The sequence below is a fragment of the Cibotium barometz genome, chromosome 5, assembly GCF_041138505.1.
Source record: "Cibotium barometz isolate CiBa-2024 chromosome 5, ASM4113850v1, whole genome shotgun sequence".
NCBI lineage: Eukaryota > Viridiplantae > Streptophyta > Polypodiopsida > Cyatheales > Cibotiaceae > Cibotium > Cibotium barometz.
The window spans coordinates 9,412,031-9,424,703 of record NC_141050.1 but is presented as its reverse complement, the minus strand read 5'-3'; the positions used below and the strand labels follow the sequence as shown (position 1 = coordinate 9,424,703).

At 44.2% G+C, this 12,673-nt stretch overlaps 1 protein-coding gene across 1 annotated transcript in view; it reads right to left on the bottom strand.

Annotated features, from left to right (window-relative positions):
* The window catches only part of LOC147638031 (putative cytosolic oligopeptidase A), a 64,241-nt gene extending 53,255 nt beyond the window's left edge, over positions 1–10,986 (bottom strand). Inside the window, exon 1 of the mRNA XM_086797680.1 lies at positions 10,273–10,986. Coding sequence (XP_086653806.1) covers positions 10,273–10,716 — 444 coding nt within the window. The 5' untranslated portion in view covers positions 10,717–10,986. The remainder of the gene's footprint in view (positions 1–10,272) is intronic.
* Positions 10,987–12,673: the final 1,687 nt, after the last annotated feature.

Genomic DNA, 12,673 nt, shown 5'->3' with positions numbered 1-12,673 from the left:
CTCCTGGCAATCCATGGAGCGGATGAGGACAGTGGTCTGCTCACTTTTTCTATTGGATCCCAAGGCAGACTAGAGAGATTAGAGCTTCCCTTCGAGGATTTCAGAGGCTGCACCTTGCATGTGTGGCTTCTCAAGCTTGACATGACAGAACATGTGTGGCTTCTCAGGCTTGACATGACAAAACATGTATGGCTTGTGAGGCTTGACATGACAGAACATGTGTGGCTTCTGACGCTTAACACGACAGAACATGTATGGCTTGTGAGGCTTACCAATTTGGTCCCCTCACCAATCTTGAACAGTGTTTCACACATGTCTGGAACCAAGGTGTGAACAGGGATTTTTCACAAAAGAAAGCTGGAGCACATACTGGCAAAGTCTGTGCCTGAAAGATGGCTAGAGAGCATAAGCAGATTTTATTCATCAAAGTGACTTATAAGGATTATAAGTCGGTGTGTTCACATATCATTTAAGTGTGGCCAGGCTTGTTATTATTTTGGGCATGTATGTGTGGACAGAAGGAGGCCCCTAAAGCACAGCAACCACTTTTGGCTAAAAAGGGAAAAAGCATGGAGGCTATTCTAGGCTAGTGAACTCTATGAAAGGGGGGGAAGGAGGGATGTGCATGCAGGACAGCAGTTGTATCTCTTTGCTGACCGTACAGTCTTCTAGCAACAGTCAGCATTTTTTCTCTTCCCAGGTCGACTTGTTCTAGTGTTCCCTCTCTCTCTCTCCTGGTGCTAAGCCGGCGAGCTCTTCCTCCCTTCTCTTGCACTGGTCGTACTATGGACAGCAGGCTGGCCGGCTCACCTCCTCTCTTGCGCTGGTACATGCTGTACAGCAGGGGCAACAGCGTTGTACAGCACGTACAGCAGCGCCATACAGCATGGACAGCCACCTTCTCCCTCTTCTGGGCGACTGGCCGGTAGCAGTTTGACATTCTCTCTCTCATCCCTTAAGTGCAGGCCGTATAGCGGGTCTTCTCTCTCTTTTGCTCAGATTGTACAGTGGTACAGCAGCTGGGCCATTTCCTCTCCTCTCTTCACTACTCCCTCCTGAGCATTGATTCAGGGGCTGTGTTTGGAGGTATCAGGGACTGTTTTTGAGAGCTTTTCTAGGACTGTTTTTGGAGAGACCTGGTACTATTTTGAGAGTGTTTTCAGGGCTGCTTTGGCACCGAGTTTGGCGTTGGATTTAACCCCACTCCAGGTTGTTGATTCGTATTGGTTCTTGAAGCAGTTTGTGCTTTGATTCCTGTGCAAGTGTTTGCTCAGGAAGCTTTGTGGAAAATTTGGTGTAGTATTGCACCCATTGGCAATGGGTGCTGCTTTGTCCTTTGCTCAGCTGGCTGCACTTATCCTCACCAAGCTTCTCCTGGACTATGATGTGATTTCTCGATCTTTGCGGTACCAGGTCACATCCACTCAGTTGGATTTTGAGCACTTTCCAACAGTTGAAAGGTCGGAGTCGCTGCTTCTCTTGTGGGAAGAGAGGACATTTGTCGAAGGATTGTTTGTCCAAGAAGGACAAGACCAAGGGCAAGTCTTCATCTCAGAGAAAGGGCAAAGACACGACACACGACAGTGATACCAATTCTTCTAGTACCACTTCTAGGGCTCCAAGGGCGCCTTCGGCTCGCTCAGGAGGACCCAGATGATACATGAAGTTCCTCCCCATGTGCTTCTAGCCAGAGGAGGCTTGTATCCTGGCCACTTCCTTGATGCTTCAAAAGGAACCGCAAACTAGATATCTCTACCTCAATAGGCATCATGGCTTCTTTCCCAAATAGAAGATGATAAGGTGAGAAATTAGTGGCTGATCTGACTGTTGTCTTGTAAGCCCACAAAGATGAAGATACATGCAGATCCCGCTGCTTGGGATGCTCCTCGAAATATTTGGTCAACATAGTGCATAGTTCTCCATTAAATCTCTCTACTAGCCCATTGCACTGAGGGTAATATGGGGTGGAATACTTGTGTGTAATTGTAATCTTTGCATCAGTTCTTGTACTACCTCTCCTCTGAATCCTGGCCCCTAATCAGCAGCTCCAAAGGCATGCTGCATATGTCCTCAAACACAAACTTGGCTACCACTTTAGCAGTGGTTTAATCATAACTGGTGATCTTGTAAGACACTCAACCATTCTAAGCATGCTCTCCTGAGCTTGCTTTTTGTGTTCCGCATATGTCATGTGATCATGATTTTCAATTTGGGGTGGTTGGGCGGGTTCTAGTTTCTTGATTGGTCTATTAAGTACACTGAGTGACGAATAAGAACTTGTTTCACCCTCACTAAGTGATGTACTAGAACTTGTTTCATCTTCTGACTTTTTTTGGATTGTCAAGTTTTTATTATGTTTGCCCAAATGACAAGATCAAATTTTCTTTTGGGCTTTTGTATTCTGTGTCGTACACATGGGTGTTGTGGTTTGTGGTGTAGCCTTTGAGTTGGATGCTTCTGCATCATGTGTAGCTTTTGGCTCTTTTGGGGTTAGGTCCTCCACAGACTTCTTTTCCTTGTCCTCTCTTTCAACCTTGGTTTCGATAGTTTGTTGTCCCTTGTTTTTCTTGGATTTAGAAGATCTGGACGGGAGAGGGGGCTGATTACAGCTCCATTTACTGGTGCATGGGAACCGTGATTCGAAGTTTCGAGCATTAGACATCTGGCAGGACATGGTTATCTTTTGTATAGCAGAGATTATGAATTGGATCTGTTCCGAGTTCATTGTTCGAGGCTTTTGGAACGTGATGTGTTTTTCATCCATTGTTGGGGATTATGGGTGTGGTGTGTCCAGCAGCTCATCATCTATTCTTGGAGTTCACCACACACTTGTGTGGGAATTTGTAGCCAAGCAAAGTTCCTTGCTGTTCGTGATGGCATTTTGTTTCGAGAAAATAGATTGGCGGGTGCTCTCTCCAAGGTGATTTTAGTATTCGCGGTGCTGGAGGATCCATGGTTGCATCTTTATCAACTTATCTTTTTCACACTCTTGCACACTATGAGCTACAGAGGGGGTGTTAGAATTTGGTGCATCTCGGTGTATTTTGGGCAAAGCCTCTTTATGGGCATTTATGTATTTTCTCCATGTTTAGTTGGTCATGGGACAGTCGGCCAGTTCTAGGGGCTGTCGACTAGTTCCCAGAGTCTCACTATATAAGGGCCTCTCCATATGATGGTCATATGTGAAGTAGGCGCAAAAGTCTCGTCATAGTCAATGCCCTCCCTTTGGGCATACCCTTTGGCGACTAAATGAGCCTTGTAGCGATCAAATGGAGCCATCGGGATTGTGTTTCGATTTATGCACCCACTTTGTGTCGATAGCACGCTTGCCTGTAGGCAAGTCACATAACTCCCATGTAGCATTCTTTTCAACGGAGGCCAACTCAGAATGCATAGCTGTAACCCAATTATTCTTCTCCAATGCATCAAAATGAGAAAGTGCCTCCTCATTACATGCAGTAGCAACAAGGGTTGTGTCAACAAAATGAGATAATGTCGAGAGGCAGCGTGTGTATGACCTGGCATAAGCGTAGGCAGCTTGCTGTCACGCAAGGTCTCAATGAGCTAGTGGGGAACTCTCTGAGTCATGAATGGCTGCATCCTCTTCAACCAATGCATCACCCATGGCATCCTAATCAAAGTGTGGCAGATTTGGAGCCATAGGGGGGAATGTTGAGCTGCTGATTTTGTTGATAGAAAAGCATTAAACATAAATACTTATCTCGATAAAAAGCCCGTCACCAATATATTTATGTACAATCAAAATTTCAGAGACAAAATCCCATAAATATTGAGGAGAAAACAAAGTCCACGACACCCAAATTAGTGTCTAAGTTTCCTCCGAAACTTCATTCTTTTCGTGGCAGGAACACTGGCTCCCAAAACAATCAAGCTTGGAACAACCCGCTGGTCCATCTTCGACTAGAGGAACTTGCATCTTCTGGTCGTTGTGCTCCTTTCGAAACATCTTTTGAGCCATTGCCTCCCTGAAAGAATGCTTGTCTCCACCTCGAACAATAGGTAGTTCTGAAACAGGAGCCAGCTTTCTCTTTTGGGAAAATTATCTGGAAGCTTCCTCTGCAACCAATGACTGATATGAGGTTCAACCAACCCCAGATCCGGCTTTACCTGATACTTGCTCCGTGCATCAACGACAATATTCCCTAAGATAGTGAAAAGCCAACTTCTTGGGATTTATTTCCAGCATTGATGCTAGGTCTAGAAAAACATCTGTAGTACTGGTCTCCATAACCTTTTTGCTTTCCATAACTATCCTCACATGAGGATCTTCCCGATACATCTTCAAATTTGCATCCTTTTCCTAAAGATCTTGACAAAGCTGCCACGTCAAACAGTTTTGATGGTCAAACTGTTCGACGATGATCTTGATGTATTGTTCCACCATGTGCTCGAGAGTTCTAATCCTGTCCTTGTGTTCCTCGTAGCTTTGGGTCTTGTCCATAGCCATAAGATCGTCTGCCTAGATAGAATAGGCAAGAACCTGTGCTCTGATACCAATGTAACTAGATGGGAACGTGGAACAATATACAAACACTTCAGATGCCAAACAAAGATATAAAAACGTAGTGGAAATAACCATAAACAAAATCAAAACACTGCACTGAGCCGGAACGGCCGGCCCGCCATAGGAAACTTCTTTATTCCAATGAGTAAAGGGTTACAACCAAACCAAGGTGCAACTGATCATGGATAACATTGACCTTCATGAGAAACCTGCATGGAACTACTTGCAGGGAATAACAAACTGTAGAGTTATCCTTACAAGGCAACTGTCCTCGTCCACGAATCTCGAGCAAAGAGATCCTCCAATTTAGACCATACTTGATGAGCACTGGTGAGAGTTTGCACAGCCGGTGAGACCTCCTCTATGATGGTCCGCACAAGCACTGAATGCACCTTCGAATCTCGATTCTCCCAGTCTTGTAATTCCGCAAGGAATTCATCCTCTTGATCCTGAGTTCACCTCCTAGAGTTCTGAGGACGCTCGGGCTTCTTCTCAGTGCCCTGAACAATATCCCACAAACCCTTGTGGATGAACCAAATCCGCATTTGCAGCTTCCAATGGACATAGTTGGGTCCTTTCACCTTGTCATCCTTGTTCATAAGGGAGGGAGCCATATCCACAGCAACAAAGAACACAAAGCTCAACTCTCCAAGACTTCTCTCAAGTGCCTTCCAACGAAGCGAGGCTCCAGAACCAATCAACCCCCTCTCAAACCTGAGAGAGACAGAGGCTGGACAGCTGGTTTACCTCTTGCTTTGAGCAAGGATGAAAGAGCTATTCTGCACTCAATTTCCCAAGAAGTTGACTCTACAAAGGACAAACAAGGATCTCCGTTCACTCTTGTATTTGGCCAATGCATGGATTATGACTATGTGGGTCTTTATGAGTTCATTATGGGAGTTGAAGGGTCACGTGCAAGCTCGTGCCATGGCTAATCCTCACCATGAATAGTCTTAATCCTTGATTAATCATCAGATAGGATAGCAAATAGATAGCGTGTAGGACATTAGTAGCATCTCAATCATCTTCATCATTGGCATCAACAGTATCAACGCATCATCGTCAGCAGCATATCAACATCATCATTAACATCATCACCCCTGTCAATTGCCACCAGAACCATATGTAGCGAGCAGCCAGGTGCTAAAACAGTGGGCAAGACAAGAAGGCAACAATGCAACATTTTTAGTATTTTATATGTTTTTTTGTCCTTACAACAGGCCGACAGCCTTAGTAGCTAGCCGACCAACACCCATACATATATATAAGCATAGTTTCAGTCAAACAAATCATTCATTCAGTTCAGTCATCATTCAGCCTTCTCATAAGTCAATAGTAGACATCATGTAAAGGCCAAGGTCACCCCTTTGGGGCTGACCTAGGGCTCAGTCATGTACATACATTCAGCCACCTTTTGTACAATATTAAATACAAGAAAACTTGACACCAATCTCTCTCTTCTTCTCTCTCCTCTATCTTAATCATGCGTAAATCAATATCTTGTTGTTCTTAATCAACCTTAGGACTGTGGATCAATACAGCAAGACTTCCGTGCATGCAACATTGGTATCAGAGCATTCAGGCTCAACCCCATAGTCCCAAGAAAGGTGCACAATTCCAACAGAAGTATGCAACAAGGTAGCATATGGAGTGGTCGGCAACACACGAAGCCAGAGGAAGCATTCCCTGAGGATATGTACGCATAACCAGTCATTAAGCTCTCAGTTCAGTTCCAAAGGCCTAGCAACAAGCATGATCAATTCCGGTAGGTGATCCACCATTGTGTTAAGGCTTAGGGAAAAGCAGGCATGGGGACAGCAATGGAACAAATGCTCAGTTCTTCAGCAAGACTTGGAAGTGGAGATCATGAGCGAAGGTCTTTGGACAAAGATATCAATTAAAGTGTAAAGTTAAAGTAGAAGGTCAAAGTCAGTAGGAGTCCAGGGAGAAAGGATGACAGAGTGTCCACCCCACCATCAAGTTTAGCAAAAGGGAATGTCTTAATCCTTGATTAATCATCAAATAGGACAGGAAATAGACACCATGCAGGACATCAAGAGCATCTCCATCATCTTTATCATTGGCATCAACCTAAGCATCAACACATCATCATCATCACCATCACCATCACCATCACCATCACCAGCATCATGGGATAGCATGGGGGCCTGTCGGCAGCCAGTAAGATCCCTGTTGACTGCCAGCAAAACCCTATGTAGCAAGCGGCCAGGTGCTCAAAACAATGGGCAGCACATATGGGCAAGATAAGAAGGCAATAATGCAGCATTTTCAATATTTTATGTGTTTTTTGTCCTTACACAACAGGCCGACAGCCTTAGTACCTGGCCAACCAGCACCCATACATATATATAACATAGTTTCAGTCAAACAAATCATTCCTTCAGTTCAGTCATCATTCAAACTTCACATAAGTCAGTAGACATCATGTAAAGGCCAAGGGTCACCCCTTTGGGGCTGATCTAGGGCTCATTCATGTACATACATTCAGCCACCCTTTTGTACAATATTAAATACAAGAAAACTTGACACCAATCTCTCTTTTTCTCTTTCCTCTGTCTTAATTGTGTATAAATCAGTATCTTGTTCTTAATCAGGCTTAGGGCTGTGGATCAATACAAATGGGCTTCCGCGCATGCAACATGAAGTGAACAAGACACTTGCTGTAATTTCTGGACAGCAAGATCGATGCAAAGTTTTGGATTTCATCTTCTGGATGACACCTATACATTGTTGGATTACTCATGTGTTGATTCCATGGGGTATGTCCTGGATTTTGATGATAGTATTGGCAATGAAAATGCATGCATTGATGTGGATGGTGGTAGTGCTTTGGATGCATATTTTGAGCACTTACATGCTATGGATCATGCCTATGTGGTTCTAGGTGATAGATACTATGCTTTGGGTGATTTGCAAGATGCCCATAATGTTGATGGTTTGGCTTTGCTTGTACCTTGGCATGATTCAGATTTGGAGGAATTCAATTTCAATGTCCATAGATGCTCTTATGAGGCCAAATATCATATCTATGGGACATTTGTGTTTGTTCACAGTGGATGTTGTCTTGACACTATAGACTCGGTCTATGAGACATTCACATCTAAATATACTAGAGATGTTATAGATGTCATGGTTATGCATACTCATGATGATGTTTACATATGTTGATCTTGTCCAGAGAGACATTGATATAGTGGACCATCCCTTGGATCATTCAAGGGATGATATATATAATGAGGGTGTCAGTTCGCTTATGCTTGTGTATGATTCTACCTATGCGACATGCTCATTTGGCCTTTGTGGATGTCATCATGATCCTATGGTCTATGGACCTGAGACATTCACTTTCGAATGCGTCACATGTCATTTACGATGCATGTTTTTTGATCATGGGACAAGCCACGTTTGCATTTACGGTTACTTGGTGACCGAGGATGGGCATATAAGATTTCCCATGGATCCTAGCACATTTGGTATGCTATTGTGATTCTCATGACTGTGAGACATCGACATTGGATGATGACTTCGATGGATTTCCCTTTGATTCAAGCGATCATTTGGATCATCATCTTGGTAGATCATTGGATGGAGCCTCCTTCAATACATGTGGTTATGCACGTGCACATAAGGATCACTGGTTCTTGGGACTTCCATTTGACTCAAGAGCTTGTGTGATGATTAAAGATGCATGGCTACGTGTGATGATTGAAGATGCATGGCTATGTCATCTTTTTGACCAAGGTGGCATCATGTTTTGCACCTTGGGAGATAGTCCATGGAATTCTAGGAGGCTATGAGAACCTTTTGCTGTTGATGTTTTGGGCATCAACATTCGTGGTTTTCCATTTGATCCTGGTGGTGACTCGGTTTATTATATGGGATCACGGATTGTTGGATATTTACTATGGTCCATGACTCCACATGTTGTGGGTCGATTTTGGTTTGTTTTGCACGACCACCCTTCGATTTCAAGCACAAAATCATTGTCAGAGGGGAGGATCGTAATGTAGGAAATTATGTGCTTGGTTGTATTGCACATCCACATGTGGGATGAGGACCTAAGCACATGATATGGGGCATAGAACTTGGGTTTATGGGCAGCATATGTGTGAAACGTCCTAGGAGTAAGTAACTATATACGTCACTTTTGGGATAGTTTGTACATCTTTTGGACATACTACCATTTTGGTCATCTTCTTGCCTAGAACAAGCTTTCATGGTGAGCTCTCCCCCTTGAGAAGCTATGTGTGTACTCCATTATAAGTGCAAACCATGTGTGTACTCCATTATGAGTGCAAACCGTGGTACTCCGGTTGAGTGTACCATTACCTTTCTTGCATTGTTTATTTTTTTGGAAAGGTTAGTGAAGCACTCTTCGAATTCTATAACATTATGCTTGTGTTGTGGTGAATGTGGATAAGACCTTTCACCTTATTGAAACATGCAACTACATTTTTTTGCAAATGTATTAGTTGTAATTCTTGAGTCCATAGGTGATACATTTATCTAGACAATGTTGGTTTTTCAAAGCGCAATTTTAAGAAATCTTGGCAGTTGAGAAACTTTTTGAAATGCATTTATTGTCCCTTTGTATGGAAATATAGATAGTGATGTGTATAAAGAGTATAGGAAACTATGCTTGTTGAAGTCTTACAAAAAGGCCACTCGAAAAACCTTGCTCAAAACTTCTTGCTCGGAAAGCGAACGCAATAATTTTTCCTACCCTTGAATTTTTTGGTGCCAAATTGGGGGCGTTTTATTGCAGAAACGATGCAATTTTAAGATCCCCTTGTGGTCCATGGAGGTGGCAAATTGTTGCATGCATCAACTCCAACACGAAGATGCATGTTTCATTTTAGGGCCACTAATTAGACGGCACATTGCTCATTCCTCCTTTTCCACTTTGTGAATGTTTATCATTTATTATTTTGTGTAAAAACCTCCCCAGGAGTCCCATGGACATTGCCCTTTTGGGGGCAACAAGTTTGCTGGTGAATCTTGCGACTATTCGCTTCTTCTTGGGGTCCATCCCATGGACCCCCAGGCTAGGTCCAGCACTCCTCTAGGAGGAGGAGGAGGACAAGGATCTCATGCTCCAACTCACTCACTTTTGAATCACCGTTGTCACTGCCCCAGTGCTAACCTGGACTCCTAAACTAACACTGACAGATGATGGGAGCTATCAACAGCATCGCATCCTGACACAAAGGGCGGTGCAGTGAAACCATCAAGGGCACAGTCACCCAACAGAGGAGACCGTCCACTCTGTCTGGAAGGACCTCATTCACATCCTCCGGATGTGCGTGAAGCACCTGACAGGTGATTCGAATCACCGTTGTCACTGCCCCAGTGCTAACCTGGACTCCTAAACTAACACTGACAGACGATGGGAGCTATCAACAGCATCGCATCCTGACACATCTAGCAAGGGCGGTGCAGTGAAACCATCAAGGGCACAGTCACCCCAACAGAGGAGACCGTCCACTCTATCTGGAGGGACCTCATTCACATCCTCCGGATGTGCGTGAAGCACCTGACAGGTGATTCGAAGAGCATGCAGCAACGTGGTACCTTCCTTATCCGAAGGGAAGCCCGCATCAATGGGCATCCCTGGCCCAGTATGACTTACCTACCAAAAGAAAGAATCCTACGCTAGAAAAAACCAATGAAAATGCGATCAATAAATACAAAAAAGTACATGCACACACAGGCGTGATTATGGTTACCAGCTGCTTGAGAAGGGCGCGGATGCCGGGGACCACGTGCTTGGCCTCCACTGCATCAAATCGAGGGAAGGTGGAGTCTTCCAGCAATGGGTTGTCGAAGGCGGAGGCCTCCTCTTCAGCAGCCCCAACAGCAGAGGCAGGAACAGCAACAGAGGCCATGGTGCAGAACCCAGAGGAAAGAGCGAATGGGCCGCAAAAAGAAGCAAATGGGCTGCGAGAGGAGGCAACTGGGTTGCAGAAAAGAAAGGGGGGCGGACAGGAGGAGGTGGGAAGCGTATGTTGGAGGCAATGGGGCTTCCGCAAGCGCAAAGAACAAATAGGGGCGGGATTGGAGAAGAGACGTTGTGGCGTTGCTGCTGTTGTTAGGGTTGAAAGGAAGGCGGTGATGGGGATGATGGCAATGATCGTAGGTGCTGAGGTTGTTGACAAATACTTCGCTGCCATGGCTACTGCCCCGGTATCACTAAATCTCTCTCTCTCTCTCACCCCTAAACACACTCTCTCTCTTCTCTCTCCCCTAAACACACTCCTCTCTCTCTCTCTCCCCTAAACAACACTCTCTCTCTTCGCGGCCATGGCTACTGCCCCGGTATCACTAAATCTCTCTCTCTCTCTCTCACCCCTAAACACACTCTCTCTCTTCTCTCTCCCCTAAACACACTCCTCTCTCTTCTCCCTCCTACAAACTCCTCTCTCTCTCTCTCTCTCTCTCTCTCTCTCTCAATCACTCATACAAGAACAAGGCACATAGTACTTTAAGAAGATACTCTTCCTAAATAATAGAACGAAGGTATTGGACATATGTCATGATCTAGGAGGTTCGAAGCATGTTAGGGTTGTCAAATACACGTTGTTGGAGGAAGTTAATTACCTTGTAGAGACACTTCTTCAACCATTGTAATTATCCAATAGGTCCGATTTTAAGGATAATTTCATCAATTTTAAGGATAGTTATCATCGGATGAACCAGGAAATGAGTCATGCTTTAGATGTCGAGAGAGGAAGTGTGGCACAAGCTTAATATATATTGAACACCACTTCCTTAGGGATAATAATTTCCATCCTAGCCCACTTAACCAAATCTCTCTCTCTCTTTCTCTCTCTCTCTCTCTCTCTCTCTCTCTCTCTCTCTCTCGTGTTGCTCGACAAAGTGAGTGGATATTGTACCTCACAATGCTATAGAAGAAGGTGAAGCTTGAGGCATAGTTCTATGAGTTTCTAAAACACCTAGTCGTGAAAGAAGGAAGACTTATAGTATGCTTTTCTTTCATTCATGCTTATGATACTCATGTGAGACTTTTCATGGTCTAGACTTATGTAGGCTTTTCTTTCATTCATGCTTATGATGCTCATGTGACGGGAAGTCGTGATGGGACCTTTGGTTGGTCTAGACTTATTCTAGTCCCATATAAGGGCCCCTCACTCTCTCTCTCGGATCATGGATTTTCCAGACCAAAGATGTATAGGGCTCTTTCTTTTAGAGCTCTGCATGCACAGGGAATCCCTATTGCGGCCCATATTAGTTGCACCTACCCAAGGACCAACACAGAGAGCTCTCACTGATTTCTTCCATACTAGATCCCTGAGAGTAGATCCACCCACTCCCCTCGACCTCTACGCTGATGTAGGAGCCCGGTCGAGAGGAGTGACATTAGATAGAGCCAATGAGCTATGCAAAGCCCGACCTCCTGATATAGTGGCCACCAGCCACGCTCACATTACCTCTGGACAATCAGAGCCATCATTTCCCACCACCGTATGACTTTCTTCCACCCTGTTAGCCTCACTACATTGGGTACCATATTATAGCACCCTATGCGAGAGATTCTTGGTTGATGCAAGAGCTTGTGGCTCTTTATTTTTTTCACGGATATTTTCTTTTAGTTTTACTTTTCAGTACCATGATGATGTAATCCATGGACATGATGTAACATTTAGGTCTCATAGGTCATTTTGGCCTTTTGATTGAAGATGTTAATACAACTCTCTCTCTCTCTCTCTCTCTCTCTCTCTCTCTCTCTGTCTCTCTCTCTCACACACACACACACACACTTTTTTTTCTAAAACCATTAGTCTATTACTTTACAACGCAGAGAGAAGCACCCGCAGTGTGAGAGTGTTTCTCATTACTTCACAAAACTATAAACATTGGGAAAAAAAATCTAGATGTACATGATCTGGCTACTGGAGCTAGTGGTAGTCATATAAGGATTAGCACAATGATTGACAAAAATAGTAATACTTGTCAATCGGGGGTGACTAGAAAACCAATCAATTTTGTGCAATCCATAATGAGCAGAGAGCCTAAAATCTTGTCCATTCAAAAAATGGAACCATTCCTACTAGCCTCCTCTTATATCTGCCCCAAAGATCCAAATGTTCCTAGAGAAATGTGTACCAT